The sequence below is a fragment of the Cervus elaphus genome, chromosome 18 (assembly GCF_910594005.1).
Source record: "Cervus elaphus chromosome 18, mCerEla1.1, whole genome shotgun sequence".
In the NCBI taxonomy this organism is placed as follows: domain Eukaryota; kingdom Metazoa; phylum Chordata; class Mammalia; order Artiodactyla; family Cervidae; genus Cervus; species Cervus elaphus.
The window spans coordinates 57,106,687-57,127,522 of record NC_057832.1 but is presented as its reverse complement, the minus strand read 5'-3'; the positions used below and the strand labels follow the sequence as shown (position 1 = coordinate 57,127,522).

At 39.5% G+C, this 20,836-nt stretch overlaps 1 protein-coding gene and 1 long non-coding RNA gene across 3 annotated transcripts in view; one reads left to right on the top strand and one right to left on the bottom strand.

The window, feature by feature from the left end:
* SLC26A4 (solute carrier family 26 member 4) overlaps window positions 1–20,836 on the bottom strand; it is a 54,272-nt gene that overhangs the window by 9,636 nt on the left and 23,800 nt on the right. Inside the window, exons 9-17 of the mRNA XM_043872260.1 lie at window positions 19,111–19,224; window positions 15,374–15,451; window positions 15,137–15,232; window positions 13,668–13,774; window positions 11,575–11,644; window positions 3,887–3,979; window positions 2,744–2,839; window positions 1,883–2,113; window positions 77–131 (exon numbers count right to left, since the gene is read on the bottom strand). Coding sequence (XP_043728195.1) covers window positions 77–131; window positions 1,883–2,113; window positions 2,744–2,839; window positions 3,887–3,979; window positions 11,575–11,644; window positions 13,668–13,774; window positions 15,137–15,232; window positions 15,374–15,451; window positions 19,111–19,224 — 940 coding nt within the window. The remainder of the gene's footprint in view (window positions 1–76; window positions 132–1,882; window positions 2,114–2,743; window positions 2,840–3,886; window positions 3,980–11,574; window positions 11,645–13,667; window positions 13,775–15,136; window positions 15,233–15,373; window positions 15,452–19,110; window positions 19,225–20,836) is intronic.
* On the top strand, window positions 7,041–20,086 carry LOC122674149. 2 transcript variants are annotated; one of them, XR_006334917.1, is made up of 4 exons: window positions 7,041–7,251; window positions 7,363–7,407; window positions 13,682–13,822; window positions 19,867–20,086. It is a non-coding gene; the product is annotated as an uncharacterized LOC122674149 (long non-coding RNA). The 2 variants fall into 2 exon arrangements; XR_006334916.1 differs by having other exon boundaries at window positions 13,643–13,822.

Below are 20,836 nucleotides of genomic sequence, written 5' to 3'. Positions count from 1 at the left end.
TATGTACTCACATTCCAAAGTAGGAGAAAAGGCTTAAGGAAAAGTCTTATAGATAGATATGTATATATGCAATTACCTTGAAGTGATGCAAAGTACACATTTACATCAATTCTTTGGAATTCTTTGACAATCTAAAAATTTAAAAAGGAGAATTTGTAACAATGAGTAACTTTACCTGCCTATAACTCAGTAGCATTCAACTACTTGCTCAGGAGAAACTTCGAACAATTTCATGGTGAATCAGGAGTTTGAAGAAAGTTCATTGTTGGAAATTGGAAAACCACAGAAGTTCCAACATACAGTGATGACGCTTAGGATGAAAAGACCGTGTCTCAAGAGGTGGCAACATCCAGTGATCAATAGCCCAGCACTGGATAGCACACAAGTGCTTTGTAAATATTTGTGGAAGGAAGAAAAGAAGGGAGTACAGGAGGCTTCCTAATGCAACCTCTGCTGGTTGGAAAGAAGAGTATGAGTTTATGCCTCTGAGTGGAAGAGATAATGGCTGTGGATATGCGACCACCAGACACCAAGTGTAAACACTGACCTAAAAACCAGGGCCTCTGTATTTTGACTGTAGCAGTGTCAGTATAGTGATTGTGCTCTTACACTCTAGTTTTGCAAGATGTTACCACTGACAGAAACTGGGTAAGTGGTGCTGAGGATCTCTCTATATTATTTCTTATAGTTTTATGGGGATCTACAGTTATCTCAAAATAAAAAGTTTAATTAAAAGAATTAAGACAGAAGACCTATGGACAAAACAAAAGACCCATGGACAATAATAAAACAGAGCTTAAATTTTCTGGGGAAAGAAGATCAAGACCCCTATGCAAGTATAAAGTTTGGAGTTTTCAAAATTGTCACTTTAGCATTTGAAAGCAACAAGAAGCCCCAGCTAAGTTAAACGTCAGTTGAGGGTAGTTTGACATTATTACATAAACCTGATTGTCGGTGCCTTGAACCTGCCTGCTTTTCTGCCCAATCCTCTTGATACCTACATGAGACTTCACTTAAACTTGACACCATCACCCCCCACCCCCCCCACCCCGCTGGTCAAGTTGACATCCAATTAGTCTGTTTTGAGCACTTAATACAATTGTTATTTAAAAGATTATTTAACATTTGCCTTGCCCCCTAGATCGCTTAGTCCCAGGAGGGTAGGAACTATGGCTACTTCATAATTATTAATAGTTTCTGGTCCCCAGCCAAGTGCTTGGCACACCTGAGGCATTGCACATCTATTTGTTAAAGGAATACTGAACTTGAGCTTGCATACCTGCTTTCTGATAAGAACATTTCTGTCCCACATGCTCTTCATTCAACTCTTTGACTGCCTAGATGTCTGGCCTACTTCTTGCAGATCTAACCCTGATAATGCCTGGCTTTTCCAGTCTTACCATGTTTCTCATTCTGCTGCTGTTCACATAACAGATAAAAACACACTTAAAATTTTGCCCATTTTTCTTTTCTTATTCCATGTCATATATATTCTCAGGAAAAGAAAACATAACAAACAGTAATACTTGCTGATGGGTGACCATGTACCAGACACTCTTCATTTTTCTCACTTAATCCTCATAACAAGCCTATGAAAGAGGTACCATCACTATCCCCGCATTCAGATGGAGAAACTGAGATACAGACATTTTAAGCGATTTGCTCACAGTCACACCTCTAATAAGTGGTAGAGCCAGAATTCAAGCCCAGGGAGTTCAGCTTTGCAATCCATGCTTTAATAAAACATTCCATTGCAAAAGCATTCCCCTAGAAAAATTACAGAACCCGTGCAATCAGTTACCCTTCTGCAAGACCAGGAAACCCACATCGTTTTACTATTACCAAAGCTCCAAATCTCTAATTCGAAATACCAGAACCTTACCACATGCAATGATCTCACTCCAACAACATCCAAGAAAGAGACGGCTCCACAGTCAAGTATGAGGCTATGGATTGGCACTTTAGGAACATTCACTTTGACTGGAAGCTCAGAGTTCCAATCCACTTGGATCTCTATTTCCTTGGTTGGGATATCAGGTTCTTCTGGATTTTCAATGTCTTCATCAGGCTCAAAAGCATTATTTGATGAACCAGCACCACTTATAATGCCATTCTAAACAAAGAAAGCATTGCCAACTTAATTACCAGTTAGCTGGGATGTCTTTCAACAATTAATCTAAAATGACTTAACAGTCCTACAAAATGTTCCTTGGTAAGCAAAACATCAAGAGGATGAACTCTTATGGAATAAGATTTACCTCAGCCCAAATTTTGATGTTCTCTAGGAAGAGAAATAGAAGAGCAGTGGAGCCAGGAAATGCTTGATTTCTGGAAGATGGTGGAACTTAGGCAAGAGATAAGTTGGCAGGAAAGTTTGAATAAAAGGTAATATAGCTCTAAAAGTCTATGAACCTGTAACTGTCTTCTACTGTGAATAATTTTCTGGTATTGAATTAGCACTTGTTTTGTTCCTTTCAGTAAAAATAAGGTTTATTTCATGAAAGAGGAAGATAAATCATGCCCTGTGTTTCCAAGGAGCTCTGTTGATGTCATTTTATTCTTTCCCTTTCTCTCTTGCCTAAAAGAACAACTCAGCTGTACTCTGACATACATGTGTCATCTGCCTGTACACATCTGGGTACCAAAGAGGGTACATTTAATTTTAGACAATCTAACTGCTTTAATGTCATCTGAGAAATGAGAGAATTTCAGAGGGGGAGTGGAAAGGATGACGTTGCCTTACCTCTGTTGCTCTTAACTGCCCTTTCTTGATGAGCTTTTGTATTTTTCTCAGTGCTTTCAGCCTCTTATTATATACTCTAATGGCATCAAATCCAACCTTTGGAAATAAATGTTAAGTTAGTTAGAACATTTGGTTTCTAATGCTCATTAATGACTGTTTTTATCTGGAAAGGCTATTTCTCAAGCAGTATTACTCCCTTCTATATCCTGCCAAAAAAGAAATTCTGAGATCTGATGGAGGTTTCCACTACCAGGCCACCCTAATCCACCTACCCAGAGACTCAGGGAAAGTGAAAGTGAAGTCACTCAGTCATGTCCGACTCTTTGGGACCCCATGGACTGTAGCCTACCAGGCTCCTCCGTCCATGGGATTTTCAAGGCAAGAGTACTGGAGTGGGTTGCCATTTCCTTCTCCAGAGACTCAGGAAAGGTGGTAGCATATTGAAGACTCTAAGACTGTAAAAACAAAAACAAAAACAAAAACAAAACCAGCAAAGAATAACCTTTTTAGCTTTAAGCCTTAACAAATTTCCTTAACATAACAAAGCCCTCTTGTTGCAAAATTTAGGAACATTCCTTTGAACCTTAGGAAAACACTGATCTAGAGGTAAATTCCACCTTCAAAGCATAGCATAGAATTCAAGACCAGAATTCCCTGCTTACATAACCCACTTAGACTTTTTACCCTTTATTCCAACTGCCCCCCACCCCTTACCCATTATACATTCCCACATTTTCCTCTCAGCTCACATAGTTCCCAAGCCCCTGCATTAATCTCCTTCCTTCTGCCCAACTGCCATGCAAAGTCTGATCAGTCCACCTGACATGGATTGCTCCCTTCAGTGAAATCTTAACACTTACTGTCTACACTTCTTATTTGGAACTTACTCAGATTCTGCCTGGAGACATCTCTTGTGGTTTTGTCCAGCACAATTATTGCTATCTGAATTTTAACATATATATTATTATTGTTTTTTTCCTGTTCCCAAATATTAATAGATTAAAAGTTATTTGAGGGCAAGAGTGTTATAATTATTAATGCCCTGTACAAAGGAAACGGGGCATAGGGCCAAATAAATACCTGTAAAATGAATGAAGTCTCAAAGGTGATTAGAAACCAAATTTCTAGGGATAAAATACTTACTGTGGACTTGATACATTTTTTTAAACCATCGACGTTGCCGTAAAAAATAGGACTAGAAAATCTCAGAATCTTCACACCTTCAAGTTCTTCAATCTAGCATTTAAAAAAAAAATTGTCTGAGTTTAAGAGAAATTAAGGAAACAATACCATTCACCATTGCAACAAAAAGAATAAAATACTTAGGAGTATATCTACCTAAAGAAACAAAGGACCTATACATAGAAAACTATAAAACACTGATGAAAGAAATCAAAGAGGACACAAACAGATGGAGAAACATACCGTGTTCCTGGATTGGAAGAATCAATATTGTCAAAATGGCTATTCTACCCAAAGCAGTCTATAGATTCAGTGCAATCCCTATCAAGCTACCAACGGTATTTTTCACAGAACTAGACCAAAGAATTTCACAATTTGTATGGAAATACAAAAAACCTCGAATAGCCAAAATAATCTTGAGAAAGAAGAATGGAACGGGAGGAATCAACCTGCCTGACTTCAGACTCTACTACAAAGCCACAGTCATCAAGACAGTATGGTACTGGCACAAAGACAGAAATATAGATCAATGGAACAGAATAGAAAGCCCAGAGATAAATCCACGAACCTATGGACACCTTATCTTTGACAAAGGAGGCAAGGATATACAATGGAAAAAAGACAACCTCTTTAACAAGTGGTGCTGGGAAAACTGGTCAACCACTTGTAAAAGAATGAAACTAGAACACTTTCTAACACCATACACAAAAATAAACTCAAAATGGATTAAAGATCTAAATGTAAGACCAGAAACTATAAAACTCCTAGAGGAGAACATAGGCAAAACACTCTCCGACATAAATCACAGCAAGATCCTCTATGACCCACCTCCCAGAATATTGGAAATAAAAGCAAAACTAAACAAATGGGACCTAATGAAACTTAAAAGCTTTTGCACTACAAAGGAAACTATAAGCAAGGTGAAAAGACAGCCCTCAGATTGGGAGAAAATAATAGCAAATGAAGCAACAGACAAAGGATTAATCTCCAAAATATACAAGCAACTCCTGCAGCTCAATTCCAGAAAAATAAATGACCCAATCAAAAAATGGGCCAAAGAACTAAACAGACATTTCTCTAAAGAAGACATACAGATGGCTAACAAACACATGAAAAGATGCTCAACATCACTCATTATCAGAGAAATGCAAATCAAAACCACAATGAGGTACCATTACACGCCAGTCAGGATGGCTGCTATCCAAAAGTCTACAAGCAATAAATGCTGGAGAGGGTGTGGAGAAAAGGGAACCCTCTTACACTGTTGGTGGGAATGCAAACTAGTACAGCCGCTATGGAAAACAGTGTGGAGATTCCTTAAAAAACTGGAAATAGAACTGCCATATGACCCAGCAATCCCACTTCTGGGCATACACACTGAGGAAACCAGATCTGAAAGAGACACGTGCACCCCAATGTTCATCGCAGCACTGTTTATAATAGCCAGGACATGGAAACAACCTAGATGCCCATCAGCAGATGAATGGATAAGGAAGCTGTGGTACATATACACCATGGAATATTACTCAGCCGTTAAAAAGAATTCATTTGAACCAGTCCTAATGAGATGGATGAAGCTGGAGCCCATTATACAGAGTGAAGTAAGCCAGAAAGATAAAGAACATTACAGCATACTAACACATATATATGGAATTTAGAAAGGTGATAACGATAACCCTATATGCAAAACAGAAAAAGAGACACAGAAATACAGAACAGACTTTTGAACTTTGTGGGAGAATGTGAGGGTGGGATATTTCAAAAGAACAGCATGTATACTATCTATGGTGAAACAGATCACCAGCCCAGGTGGGATGCATGAGACAAGTGCTCCGGCCTGGTGCACTGGGAAGACCCAGAGGAATCGGGTGGAGAGGGAGGTGGGAGGGGGGATCGGGATTGGGAATAAAGACCTGCCCTCTGTAGTTGAAATAAAAAAAAAATAAATAAAATAATCCATATATGTCGAGGCAAAAAAAAAAAAAAAATTGTCTGAGTTTAAATCATTTAAATACTCAATTAAGCTTTTGGCTATTCAGCTAGGAGCTGAGTTAGAATTGCTCCAAGGAGCTAGGCAGTGGCACTCAACTTTCCTTGAATAGGGCCTAGATTGCAGTTGGGAGACAGAGTTACACAAATTCCTGAACTTCCACAGTTCCAGAGAAGGTCAGAAAAGAAAATGTCTTAGAAAGCAATTATTCAGCCCTCTAATTTCTAGATGAAGAAACTGAGACTCCAAAACACAGATATTGTATGTCCCTGTAATCCCACTCCTGGGCACGGATCCAGAGAAAAACATGATCCAAAAAGGGACATGCACCCCAATATTCATTGCAGCGCTGTTTACAACAGTCAAAACATGGAGGCAACCTAAATGTCCATCGACAGAGAACGTCCATCGACAAAGAAGATGTAGCACATATATACAATGATATATTACTCAGGCATAAAAAGATTGAGATAATGCCATTTGTAGCAACATGGATGGACTTAAAGAGTGTTACATTGAGTGAAGTCAGTCAGGTCAGAGAAGGAGAAATATCCTATGACATCCCTTATATGTGGAATCTAAACAGAAGTGATACAAATGAACTTACAAAACAGAAACAGAATCACAGACTTTGAGAATGAGCTTATGGTTGTTGGTGTGGGGGAAGAATGGAGGGGGCAGGGATAGTTAGGGAGTTTGGGATGGGCATGTACACACTGCTATATTTTAAATGGATAACCGGAATTCCATAGCCCATGGACCTCTGCTCAACGTTACATGGCAGCCTGGATAGGAGAGGTGTTTGGAGGAGAATATATAAGTGTATGTGTGTGGCTGAGTCTCTCTGCTGTTCACCTGAAACTATCACATTGTTTGTCAAGCGGCTATGTCCCAGTACAAAATAAAAAGTTAAAAAAAAAGAAACAGGCTCCAAATCCTCATGTGAATTGCCTCAAGTTCATATGACTGGCCCTCTCCCCATCTCCAACTATTTTAAAATAGTGAGGGAAAAAAAGGGAGAAAAATCTAAGGGACTTGCAGGAACTGAAGTCTATTATGTCATTGGCTTGCCAGACGAAAAGTGAACCTCACAGAATCATGGACCTTTCTACCCTTTAGGAATCATAGCAGTTTTCATCCAGCCCCTTCAGATGAGGAAACTGAGGCCCCACGAGGCTGACTGACTTGGGCAAGGCCTCCACAAGTTAGAGCCTAGAACTCAGAACCCCCAACTCACCAAGGGTTCCCTGCCTCAGAGCATCGGAGAATCACCTGGCTCAACACAACTGCCAAAGATTGTGAAAATAAATGAAGTAGCAGCTACTTGAATTTTAGAGTCAGTATCTAATATCTAAAAAAATTTTTTTCTTTGCTTTTAGAAACTTTGTTGCTAAAATCCATGTTTTCATTATTTTGTTGTTTCTTTCTTTATTTTCTTTCATGGCAGATCTACTTTCCACCATGAGGAATTCTTTTAATTGAGATAAAACTGGTATGTAACACTATATTAGTTCTGTATATGCAACATAATAATTCAATATTCATACACACCACAAAATGATCACCACAATAAATACCCTCTTCACCCCCTTCATCCATTTTACCAAACCTCCAACCCCCTTCCCCTCTGGTAATCACCAATCTGTCCTTTGTACCTGTGATTTTTGTTTCATTTTGTTTTTATTCATTTGTGTTGTTTTTTAGAATCTACACCTCTAATGGTATTTGTCTTTCTCTGTCTTATTTCATTTTTCATAATAACCTTAAGATCTATCCATGTGGTTACAAATGGTAAGATTTTCTTTTTTATCGCTGATTAGTATTCATGTGTGTGTGTGCCCACGAGCATATGCATGCTCATTTCTTTATCCATTCATCTATCACTGGACACTTAAGTTCTTTTCATATCTTGGCTATTGTAAATAATGCTGCAGTGATCATAGGAGTGCATACATCTTTCTGAGTTAGTGTTTTCATTTTCCTCTGGTGGAATAGGTGATAATTCTATTTTTAATGTTTTGAGGAATCTCCATATTGTTTTCCCTAATGCCTACACTAATTTACATTCCCACCAACAGTGTGTGAGGGTTCAGTTTTCTCCATACTCTTTCCGACACTTCTTATTTCTTGTTTTTTGTTAATAGCCATCTGACAGGTGTGAAGGAAAATCTCATTGTGGCTTTGATTTGCATTTCTCTGATAATTAGTGACACTGAACATTTTTTCATGTGCCTGTTGGCCATCAGTATACCTTCTTTGGGAAAATGTCTTATTAGAGCCTCTGCCTATTTTTAATTGAACTGTTTGGGGTTTTCTGCTATTGAGTTGTTTGAGTTCTTCATATATTTTGGATATTAACCCATTATAATATACATATTTTCAGTTATTTCCTTCTATTCAGTTTGTTGCCTTTTCATTTTGTTGATAGTTTCCTTTGCACAGAAAAGCTATTTAAAAATAGCTTTTAGCTATTAGCATTAGTATGATGTAGTCCCACTTTTGCTGCCTTTGCTTTTGGATTCAGATCCAAAAATTTAACACCAAGACTGATGTAGTTTTCTTCTAGTTTTATGGTTTCATGTCTTATATTCAAGTCTTTAATCCATTTTGAGTTCATTTTTGTATATTATACAAGATAGTGGTCCAGTTTCATTCCTTTGCATATGGCTGTTCAGTATCCCTAACATCACTGACTTCTGCTTTATTGACTATGACAAAGTCTTTGACTGTGTGGACCACAACAAACTCTGGAAAATTCTTAAAGAGATGGGAATATCGGACCACCTAACCTGCCTCTTGAGAAATCCATATGCAGGTCAGGAAGCAACAGTTAGAACTGGACATGGAACAACAGACTGGTTCCAAATAGGGAAAGGAGTACGTCAAGGCTGTATATTGTCACCCTGCTTATTTAACTTATATGCAGAGTACATCATGAGAAATGCTGGGCTGGAAGAAACACAAGCTGGAATCAAGATTGCTGGGAGAAATATCAGTAACCTCAGATATGCAGATGACACCACCCTTATGGCAGAAAGTGAAAAGGAACTAAAAAGCCTCTTGACGAAAGTGAAAGAGGAGAGTGAACAAGTTGGCTTAAAGCTCAGCATTCAGAAAACTAAGATCATGGCATCTGGTCCCATCACTTCATGGCAAATAGATGGGGAAATAGTGGAAACAGGGTAAGACTTTATTTTGGGGGGCTCCAAAATCACTGCAGATGGTGATTCCAGCCATAGAATTAAAAGACACTTGCTCCTTGGAAGGAAAGTTATGACCAACCTAGACAACATATTAAAAAAGCAGAGATATTACTTTGCCAACAAAGGTCCATCTAGTCAAAGCTATGGTTTTTCCAGTAGTCATGTATGAATGTGAGAGTTGGACTGTGAAGAAAGCTGAGCACCGAAGAATTGATGCTTTTGAACTGTGGTGTTGGAGCAGACTCCTGAGGGTCCCTTGGCCTGCAAGGAGATCCAACCAGTCCATCCTAAAGAAATCAGTCCTGAATATTCATTGGAAGGACTGATGTTGAAGTTGAAACTCCAATACTTTGGCCACCTGATGAGAAGAGCTGACTCATTTGAAAAGACCCTGATGCTGAGAAAGATTGAAGGCAGGAGGAGAAGGGGACAACAGAGGATGAGATAATTGGATGGCATCACCGACTCAATAGACATGAGTTTGAGTAAACTCCGGGAGTTGGTGATGGACAGGGAGGCCTGGTGAGCTGCAGTCCATGGGGTCGCAAAGAGTCAGACATGACTGAGCAACTGAACTGACTGGATTGAACATCACTGATTGAAGAGACTATCTTTTTTCCATTGTATATTCTTATTATAAGCTGTCTATGCATATGTGAATTTATTTCTGGGCTCTCTATTTATTATATTCCGTTGATCTATATGTATTTTGATGCTAATAGCATACTGTTTTGATTATAATAACTTTGGAGTAGAAAGGTGAAATATTTATATGATCTGAATGAAACCAGAGTATATGACAATAGCTTTATAGCAGAGCTTGAAATCAGGGAGTATTATGTCTGTTGCTTAGTTCTTTGTTGAGATTGCTTTGGCTACTGAGGGTCTTTTGTGAGTCCATAGAAATTTTACAGTTATTTGTTGGGCTTTTGTTTCTAAATATATACCTGGTTAATCTACCTTTACTATATTTGCCTTTACCAGTGAGTTTTTTACTTTTATACGTTTTCTTGTTGCTAGTAAGTAGCTGTAGGTTGGGTGTGTCCTTAGTGGGAGGGGAGTTAAGAATCTTCCTGCTCCGGAATCCATCTTGGACTACCCCTTTGAATTTTCTTTCTCTGCTTTTTCACCTTTGTTCCCTCTGGTCACTAAGCAATCTTTTTTTTTTTTTTTTTGCAGGGAATATAAGCCCATCAATGAAATGTTCATTTTCTTCATTTTTTATTTTCTATATTATGTATTATTTCTTCCAATGCCAAGAATAAAGATGTCAAATAAGGTTCTTTGTGACAGAGAACATGATTTCACAGGGATTTCAGACAATTTCATAGAGGATAATGATAACATAGAGAAATAGAAATCTTTTTCTTCTTGCTGCTTAAAAAAATTTTTTTATGTCATGGCTTTCAGCCCTATCACTGTAATGTTTCTAGGTATGGATTTTTATGTGTACATTAACTGGGTTCAGTGGGCATTCTGGATTTGTACATATTTTTCTTCTAATTTGGGAACATTTTGATACTTATTCAAATATTTTATGTGTTTTTTTCTCTTCTCCTTTTTTGGGACTGCTATTACTCATATGTTGATATATTTTATTTTGTTCTAGAAGTCTCTGAGGCTCTGTCTTTTTAAAGTTATAACTGACATATTAGTTTCATATGTTCACATTGTACATAATATGTACAACCTGATATTTGTATATATTGCAAAATGATCACCACTATAAGTCTAGTTAACATCTGTCACAATATGTAGTTACAAAATTTTTTGTGTGATAAGGACTTTTTAAGATCTACTCTCTTAGCCACTTTGAGACATGCTATTATTAACTTTGGTTGCCATACTGTATATTACATCCCCATGGCTTATTTTATACCTGGAACTTTGTGTCTTTTGACCCCATTCACTCAGAGAAATAGAATTTTGATTCAACTTTTGGGAGTAATTGAATTGCCTGTTTTTAAAAAAAAATACCTCTTACAGTGGTTTGACATTAAAATGACATCTTAACTAGCATGAACAAACACATCAGAGAGCTTCCCTGGAGGCTCAGAGGACTTCACTGGTGGCTCAGACACTAAGGAATCTGCCTGCAAAGAGGGAGACCTGGGTTCAGCCCCTGGGTTGGGAAGATCCCCTGGAGGAGGGCATGGCAACCCACTCCAGTGTTCTTACCTGGAGAATCCCCATGGACAGAGGAGCCTAGCAGGCTACAGTCCATGGTGTCACAAAGGGTTGGACACAGCTGAGCAACCAAGGACACACAGGATATCAGAGGGCATACTGGAACAGAAGTTTTCCTAACACGCCCAGTATACTTATGGGCTTTCCCAACAGAAGTAGCCTCCCTTTTGGGCTACCTTATTCCTAACACACTAGAAGAGAAATATGCAACCTCTGAAAATCCAGCTTAGCAAACCCAAGTCCAGCCAGTGTCTCCCAAGGGCACTTACATTTTTGTAATTCTTGGTGCTTTTGTAGATGTCTGTGCTAGGGATACTTCCAAGACTGTTCCAAGACGGACTAAAAGAAGAAAAATTGAGGTCAGGATTTTTTGGAACAGGCATATTTTGGAATAAAACGTTAGAAGAAATGACAGATTCTAAAGAGCCCATAATTTGGATGTCTTGGGACTCTGTCTTTATTGCAGATGACATTTTCTGATAGCTAACCCTGAAGTGAACAGCTGGTATTTGTGCAAGCCTGGGGGTAAAAAAGGAAGTGTGCCTCTTTTCCAATGCCTGCAAGAAGTAATGAGCATCGTACTTTCATCTGTGTAGCACTTTATAGGATAAGCAAAGAGCTTTCACACATGTTAAATCTTATTTGAGCCCTGAATGATCAACAGTATTATCTTCATTTTTAAGGGTAAGTAAACTGAGGTTTAGAGAAGTTCAAAAAGGCTCTGGAGGGAAGAGAAGCACAGCCTCTATCTTTAACCTGTGGGTCTTCATGGCCTGGCACAATGCCTAGAACTACCTTGTGAGTTATAGCAACTTTCTGAAGTATGGAAAGTCTGCAGTGATCCAATTAGTCTCATTTCATAGAAATAGGAGCCTGGGAGGACCAGATTGTTGATTTCCTGTTCCTGATGCAATCACATAAATGCCAGGATTCCTCAACTGTGACTAGGAACATATGCTAAATACTATGCCTGAAGAAAGAATGTCTGTTTGGGGTGCTCTCAGCAACGTGCTCTCTGGACCAGGCTTATAATTATTGGAAATTAAATCCTGGGGAGGATACTGCTTTTGGTTGGCTCAAAGCCTCATTACCAAATCTGCAGGTAAAGGGTTTCACCCATTTCTCCTTGGCTTACTGTGCCATGCTGATTTTTAACTTAAAGCTCAGAAACTGTGTAGTCTTTCTCTAAAAACCCTTCTCCCCCTCAATCACACACAAGTCACAGTAAATACAGAGGCAACCAGAGCACAGAAGACATCATCTTCCAAGGAGAGTTTCTGGGGTGTTTCCCAGAAGAAAACTGGGTGTTTTGGGAGCTTGAGAAGTCTTTCAGGTCCCTGGGCAACCACTTAAGGGTGCTGGAACGGTAAACACAAGCCTTTGGGTAGGCTCCAGCATGCCAGGGAAGGGAAGGAGAATTGCTTGGTGGAATGGAAAAGGTGGACCTAGGCTGAGCTGTAGACATCTGTGTGTGTTAGGTTTACCCAGGTTTTTCATTCCTTCATGGCCCAAGTGCAGGCCAAGAAGGAGCCAGAAGTCTGGGAAGATAGCAGAGGCTTCGAGAGAAGCTCTCTTTGACTCTCTGTTCAGAAAATGCCAGAGACATAGAAAGGTACCTACCGAAGGCCTCTCAAGAGTCCAAACAAAACAAACACACCTCCAAGCTGCCTCACAGATTGTTTTCCATTACTTTGAACTGTGTCTCTGCTGCTTTCACTCTCTAGATGACCTGATTGTATCTATTTTACATTATTGGTATGGCTTGTTAGGTACATACCTTATTTGGCAGATTTGAATGAATTTTGGCTACAATCAACTGTCTTAAAGCTTCCTATTCTGGGTTATTACATAACTTCTGGGTTACTAGCTTCAAAAGAAAATGAGCCATAATATATTTAGCAGCTATCTGGGCCCAAGACTTGGGTCCTTAATGTCTCTTAGACTTCATCTCATTTTAAAAAGAAACTACACAGCAACCTCAGTCTTTTGCTGATCATGTATCTTTTAGTCTTACCATGACTTGGAGGTGAACATGGCAGTAGAGCCTGTGAGTAAGTACATAGATTTTGGGGTGGGATACATCTGGGTTGAAATGCTGGCTCTGCAACATACTAGCTGTGTAATCTTAGGTAAGGTTCTTAACCTACTGAGTTTCAATTATCTTACCTATCAAATGAGAATAATAAAACATATTCACAGGATTTTTTTGATGACTAATTATGATAATGTTTAATTTGTAGAAGCACTAATAAATAGTAACTACTGTGAAAGGGAGTAGTTTTATTATACTTATCAAAATTGTATAAGAAATTTCAGGGTGTGTTGTCCTGTTTATAGATAACTTGGATCTTACGTTACTCACAATTGAACTCTCAGGACCACAGTGAGAAATCCAAACACAAGGCCGGCTAGTAAACCGAGGTCCAGTCCCAGAATGATGGATGCTATGCACGTAAATACCCAGATAACCTAGGAAAACATGAAAATGAAAAATGCTAATTCATCGGGTACCATGAGGTGAGTGACTACCTGTAAAAATAATAAGATAATTGTCCATGAACAAATTACAGCTTTGTAAAATATTCTGATGTCTTTACATATTTTAAGTGGAAATTGGCCTTCCCAATACAGGCCAACTGTCCCATTAAAATATTTTTAGATTTAATTTTTGAATAGGTGATATATTATTGTTTAGTCACTGAGTCATGTCCAACTCTTTGCGACCCCACAGACTGTAGCCTGCCAGGTTCCTCTGTCCATGGAATTCCCCAGGAATGAATACTAGAGTGGGTTGCCATTTCCTCCTCCAGGGGATCTTCACCACCCAGGGATCAAACCCTCGTTTCCTGCATTGGCAGGCATATTCTCTACCACTGAGCCACCAGGGAAGCCCTGATATGTATTAACATAGTTTAAAATAAAATTGGTATTAAAAAGGTATGCAGAGGCACTTCCCTGGAGGTCCAGTGGTTAAGACTCCACATACCCACTGCGGGGCTTTCAGGTTTGAATTCTGGTCGGGGAACTAAGATCTGGCAAGCAACATGGTGTGACCAAAAAAGTGTGCAGTGAAAAATCTTGGTTGCAACCTTCTCCTTTCTCCATTCATTCCCACCCTCTTTTCTTTCTTACATCCTCCTTTATTTCTGTGTGTGTGTGTACACAGGTGCACATTTTTCACCAGCAATTTTTTTTTTTTTTTTTTTGGCAAATACCACTGCAAAACATAGATTATTTTCCCTTCTTTTAGTGTGTTATACACACTCTTCCCTTTTGCACCAGTCTCTTTTTACTTAACAGTTTGTCTTGGAGATCTTTCCATGCAGATATATAGGGAATTTTTTCCCATTCTTTTTATCTGTTCTGGTTTAAATTACAGCAGAACTCTGAAGGGTTTAGCTTCTTCTTCTTCTTCTTTGTTTTTACAGTCCCTCAGAAGAGTTGTAAAGACTACTTTAATCAAAATTATAATTGACATGGGGTTTTGCATTTTGTTTCTGCTTTGTGTTTTGTTTTATTTGTCCTTCTAGATTAGAGGGTTTTGTTTTTTTAAAATTTGTTCTTTGGCTTTAGAAGGCCAGTGGTATATGAAGGCGCTCATACAGGATTCTTGTACAAAATGGATCTTCCCAGAGATTTAGGACCTTCACAAATTGTAGCTCATGTGGAAGACTTCACAGTTTTGGCTTATCCACAAAATTCTAATTTCTGCTCTGCTTTCCAAAATGCAAGTAAGACTCAGGAGATAAGGGGACATAATAATATGGCAAGAAGCACATAAGTAATTCCTATTTCAGAAAAAAAAAAAAAAAAGGATGGCAAGCAACTTACAGCATCAGTCTTATTCTGCCTCCACAGACGAGGAACGTCACACACCTGCATAAACATCCCCTTCAGGTTGGCAATTACAACAGCTGCCAAGACTGACTGCCAGGAGAGATGGAGAAGTCTGGGTTATTCAGGGGAATGGTTTGCCATGTGATGACTTTTAAATCCCCTGCTATTTCTTGGGTAGCAGAGCAGTGAAGGGAAAGTAAGCAATCGGTGTGACAAGAAGCAAGATTATACCTTCTGCAGGGGTTCCAGCAGCTTCCCCAGGGCGACGATGGCGATCATCACGACCCCAGCCGAGACGATGCCGGCAACCTGAAAGACACACACATCTCCCATCGTCAGGGCCTGTGCTTCCCACTCTGAATGTGTGCTTGCTGCATGCATGTGTGCAAGAGCCTGTTCACGGGCACACAACACTCCCCACCTCCCTCCTCCTGCTCAGCCCTGTTGAGAGAAACAAGAATTATTTACTCTACTAAATACATTTAGTAGCTATGACAGAGAAACTAAAAGAAAATGTGGGGGCGAGGTCTGCTAGAGTACAGCCAGTTTGGCTTGATTGCACTTGGATACATGACAGACCTCTATTTTTCTGGTGTCAATTTAAGAGGTCAATCTTCCAGTCATTTGTCATTCCAGGAGACCCAGCCCATCCTTGTTCCTGGACAACAGATCCTTGAAGCATTCTTGGGAAATAACTTCTTATAGCACATAATTGATTCTTCTGCATTATGGAATTGGCAACCTGATAACGACTCTAATAACACTTTGCAGGCACGGTTGCCATGATAATCTCTGAGAAAATAAATTGACCAGTCCTGCAGATTAAAAAGCACCACAGGAGCCTGTTGAGAGGTAGGACCACGTCTCCAGCATCCTCCTACAGCAGCCCGTGTGACGGGGCCAGTAGCAGGAGTAACGGAAGCTTCAAAAGCTTTACCTTCACTGGCAGAAAAGCTCTCCCAGGATTCACAAATAGCTAGGACAGAAGCTGAGGGTGTGGGGACTATGCTGTGGTGTGATTAGATGACCAATGGATTCTCTGCTGAGACAGCTGGGGCCTGGCCAAGGTGAAGCCTAGAAACTAAAACGAAGGAGAGGAGAGAGGGAGCCAGAAGCCAAACGAGCAGAGAGGAAGCAGTAGAGAAGGTTGCATTGGGCCCTGGTACTGCCTAATGCAAGATGTTTGCATTCAAGGAGACACATAAAGCCAATACAAACAAAAATCCAAAAATGTAAGGAAATGCATTAGCCACACTCATCCACTCCATCTGGCAAATTGATCAGAGGATAGCTAGGCTCGCCTGAGGCCATATTATGTATATGATATACTGAAAAGTCTGTTCTGTCCATCCAGATCCCCACTTCTAGGTAATCTGTATCTTGCAACACCACACATCCAGGTTCCCAGTATCTTAGTGAGATTTCCCCCCTCTTCTATCTAAGCAGAGAATCCGGTATCCTTCCTTCATCCTTCCCTCCTTTCTTTCCTTCCTTTCGTTCTGTGGAATTACTTAACCAATATTTATTGTCTATCATGAGCCGCTTGCATTTCACTGTGGATGTCGGGCTCTGTGGATTGGAGAAAGAGATGGAGATTTGGGAACAGGGACCAAAGCCAGCTGCCCAACTCATGCCAGGAGGGTGGCCACCTACTCACCAAGGATAGGGAATAATTAGCCCTCAATTATGGGGACCAAGACTAATTTTGGTTACTATTTTTGAAATCTGCAGGGGGGCCCACTACCTGTACTTAATTTATAAGGGAAAATTACTTATTTGGCAGGAAATGCTATATATTTTGTATCTATGAGCAGATTCAGTTGCTAGACAATTCTTCTGTTAACTGAGAGGATAACCAGGCTAGAGAATAGTTTGTCATCAGAATTACTTTTTCATGAATCATTAGGAGCCAGATGGGGATGAGAGAAAGGACAGGTTGCCAATGTTGAGCATCTATAGATGTGCTGAAAACAGTTGATAGTATCCACTGACACTCATGATTCCATCCATTCATTCAGCAAATATATGTTTCTTATGTGTCAGGTACAATGTATGTGTCATAGGTACTAAGGCATTATTCTTACCTTGAGAACTTAATGACCGGAACAATCAACAGTCAACATATATGTGCCAGAATTTTACAAACATTTGCTTATTTAATCTATATGGTGTCCCTGTGAGGTGGATACAATGATTACCCCCCATTGCATAGATTCTGAAACTGAGGCTCCAACATCAAAAATCCAGGAAAAGTCAAACAACAAGCAAAGACTTGCCAGTTTAGTTGGTCATTAGTTCCTGGATTTTAGTCCAGACACTTAGACTTTTAACCCCAGAACTTAGTATACATTTCAGTAATTAAATACCAAGTGACTTCTGTGCTTGTTTCATTCTTCAGTACTAAAATCCTGGCATCCTTCATTCCTAAATATAATACATGCCAGTGTGTGGCAGGGGGTATTAGCTTACCAGAACACCATTATCCCCAAACCTTCTGCCAAGGGATCACTTTGCATGGGCATTCTTGGGGGGAAGGGAGAGGGGAGAGGGCTGTCCCCATTTGAGCCTGGAGTTAGCAGACAGTGAACATCAGCTCTTGGGGATCTGCCTGCACCCACTTATAGCCATGTGCCTTGGGGAGCTTGTCAAGTCTCCATGTCCAGTGGAAGCTGCAGAAAACTTCACTGCTAACAGCTGCCCCTGAACACAGGAGCAGCTTTGGCAATCACCTCCAACCTCTTCCCCTTACCACAGATCTCCGGTTATGCTTCCTGCTTGAGGCTGTATTGTTTTATTTGCTCTCTCAGAGCTAGAAATGTTTTCAGAAAAATGGAGAAGGAAACTCAGTCTTAAATAGAGTAATTCTGAAAATTAAAAGTAAATGTTTGTTCATCGGGAGCCAAGAAATTGGAGAAGGCCAAGCCCTCTGACTGTCACAAAGATCTGTTATGAATGGGAAAGGAGCATCATGAGCATCTGGGAGACAATTCAAACGCCCTCAGCCACTCACCGTTGGAGTCATTCATTTTCTCAGTTACTCTCTTTTTTATATTTATTTGCATCTCCACCTGGAAAAAAATCCTGTTTGAAGACTGTGCGTGTTAAACTATTTACTTTGAATTGTTGCTCCTTATAGTCTCAAAATACTATTTACTCTTAAATAATAGTTCTTTCTGTGTTGGGAGGAGAAAACTCCCCAGGCATAACAGAAACACAATCCCTGGGCCTGCCCCTCACCCCCATCCATTTGGTTTGGCATAGCTGACTCATGTCCTGCTGAAAAGGATGGCCTGAGTACAGATCCTGAGCGACCTGGCCTAGTGAAGGAGGAGTTTTCCAGAGATTAACTGGGATGCTGGTTTGGGGGAAGGCCACAACTTAAAATCACAGCTAAAGGCAAGATCAAACCCACATTCAGAACTTCAAGAACAAAAGTCTTTCTCAGGAAGAAATGACAAAGTGTTTAACAGAAATATGCTTAGCTAGCAAACTGTGGTTCTGTCGGACGCAAGGCCTCTGGAGGAAGCTCCTGATCCTTGGTAAAGGAAATGTAAATGGACAGCTTTTCATTTTCCTGAAAACAGAATAACTCACTAAGCCACAAAGAGATCTTACTAGGCCTTCTCTATTCCCATATAACAAATAGAAAAAAATCAGCACCTTCATTATCAGCTGTTATCATCCCTGCAAAAGCAAGTAAGTGGCACTATCTGCCAGCTGGGCAATGACACAAAAATGTTTGAGACTCACTGCATCATAAAACTATAAAGAGAGGTTTACAGGGAGGGAGTAGATCATAGTCACAGGGATGGAGAGGTCCCAGATGGAATCAGAATGGGATGTGCAAGTTTTACTTTTCTCAAAGGCTAATCGTACTGAGTTCTTGTGCAAGCCTTTCTGAGCCACCATTCCCCTGATTCATTCTTTACATCATTCTAGATGGATATGACCACACCGCCACCCCATACCTGTGTCTTTCCCCCAGTACTCTCCTGGACAGCGGTGCGGGACAGGGCAGTGGTAGCCACAAAGCAAGAGAATAATCCAGAGAAGATGTTGCTGATTCCAAAGGCGATGAATTCCTAAGAGAGAGAGAGAATGAATGGTAGTGATGCCACAAATCAAATCTTTGGAAGACTCTGGTCAAGCAAAGAGCATTAAGAAAGCAAACTCCCAAGCCCAGCCTGCCTGGGAGTCCCAGTTTAATTCTTACCATTAAAGGTGCTTGGAGACCTTGAAACACACATGGAATCTGGGCTCCATAAAGCCTAAGAGAGGCTTCACTGCTCTCAACTGTTCTGAAGATTGACTTATCTTTTGCTGAAATGCTTTATCTTACTTCCTGGTGAGTGGCCTATCTGTAACTCTCACATAAAATATTTTTTCTGAGGTTGGATATTTGCTAGGAAGTATATTATGACTTGGAGAATGATTATTCTGATGGCTAATCATTTAATTACTGTAATTGCTATGCTGTGTTTAGAGACACAAACCAGACTTGCAGATTTGCAAGCAGTGGAAAATCAGCGTGGTAATGGATCAGATGCTACAAAACCCATCTTGTATCTGTTACTGGTATCCCCTGCTTTTCAAAAGTTTGCTTTACACCACTTGGCTTTTATAAAAGACCCATCTAAGTTAGTTACCTGTTTTTGCTAACTCAAAGAAATCTCAAGAGAATTTTTGCTATTATGAAAAAGGGCGAAAAATGTTTGTTTTTGCAGCAACCCCTAATAGAGGCAGCATGCTCCCCAAGCAGAGAGAGTGGCAGCACCACGCTCCTTCCTGGGAAACTACACTCAGCATCTCAGCATCTCAGCGTCTCAGCATCTCAGCATCTCAGCATGGAGCCGTCATTGCTCTGAACTGTGTTTGTGAGCACCTGTTCATCTCAGTGTATTTTGTGCATCTGTTTGCAAGATGTGTCTTAAGGTAACTGCTTCTTCACTTTACTGCCATTTCAGCTTAAGAAGATTTTCATAGGAACTCTCTACTTTTGGATATGGGGGAAACCTGCAATTAATTGCACAATGAACTACCTCAGTTTAAAGTGGTCACAACTATTATCATTGATGTTTGTGGTAATCTTTTGCCATATTATAGCTGCCTTTAAAAAAAATTACCAAGAAAAAAATTGTTTTTAATTACCAGGAGATACTAGATTACATGAAGAATTCGTTTTCCAACTTGCTCCTAATATGTTAAGCTTAAATGTTATTTATGATCTAACTGAATTAACTTTTTAAAAATTAGGATTACTTTGACTTTTTTCTTAAAAGGTAAAGTGATGCATACAGCACAGGGAATATAGCCAATTATTTTCTAAGAACCATAAATGGAGTATAACCTTTAAAGCTTGTGAATTGCTATGTTGCATACCTGAAACTTATATAATATAGTACATCAACTATACCTCAATTAAAAAAATAAATCTTTGAAAAATGTAAAATAAAAAAGAGATATATCTAGCTAATATAACACGTGGAGCTTTTTTGGATATTTAGCCAAACAAATCAACTGTTCAAAAAACTTAAGACAACCTAAAAACTGACTAGATAGTTAATGTTATTAAAGAATTATTATTCATCTTTTTAGTTGTGATAATGATATTGTGGTTATCTACCTAAAAACTGACTTGATATTAGATGATATTATGGAATTATAGCTAGTATTTTTAAAAATATAATGGTATAT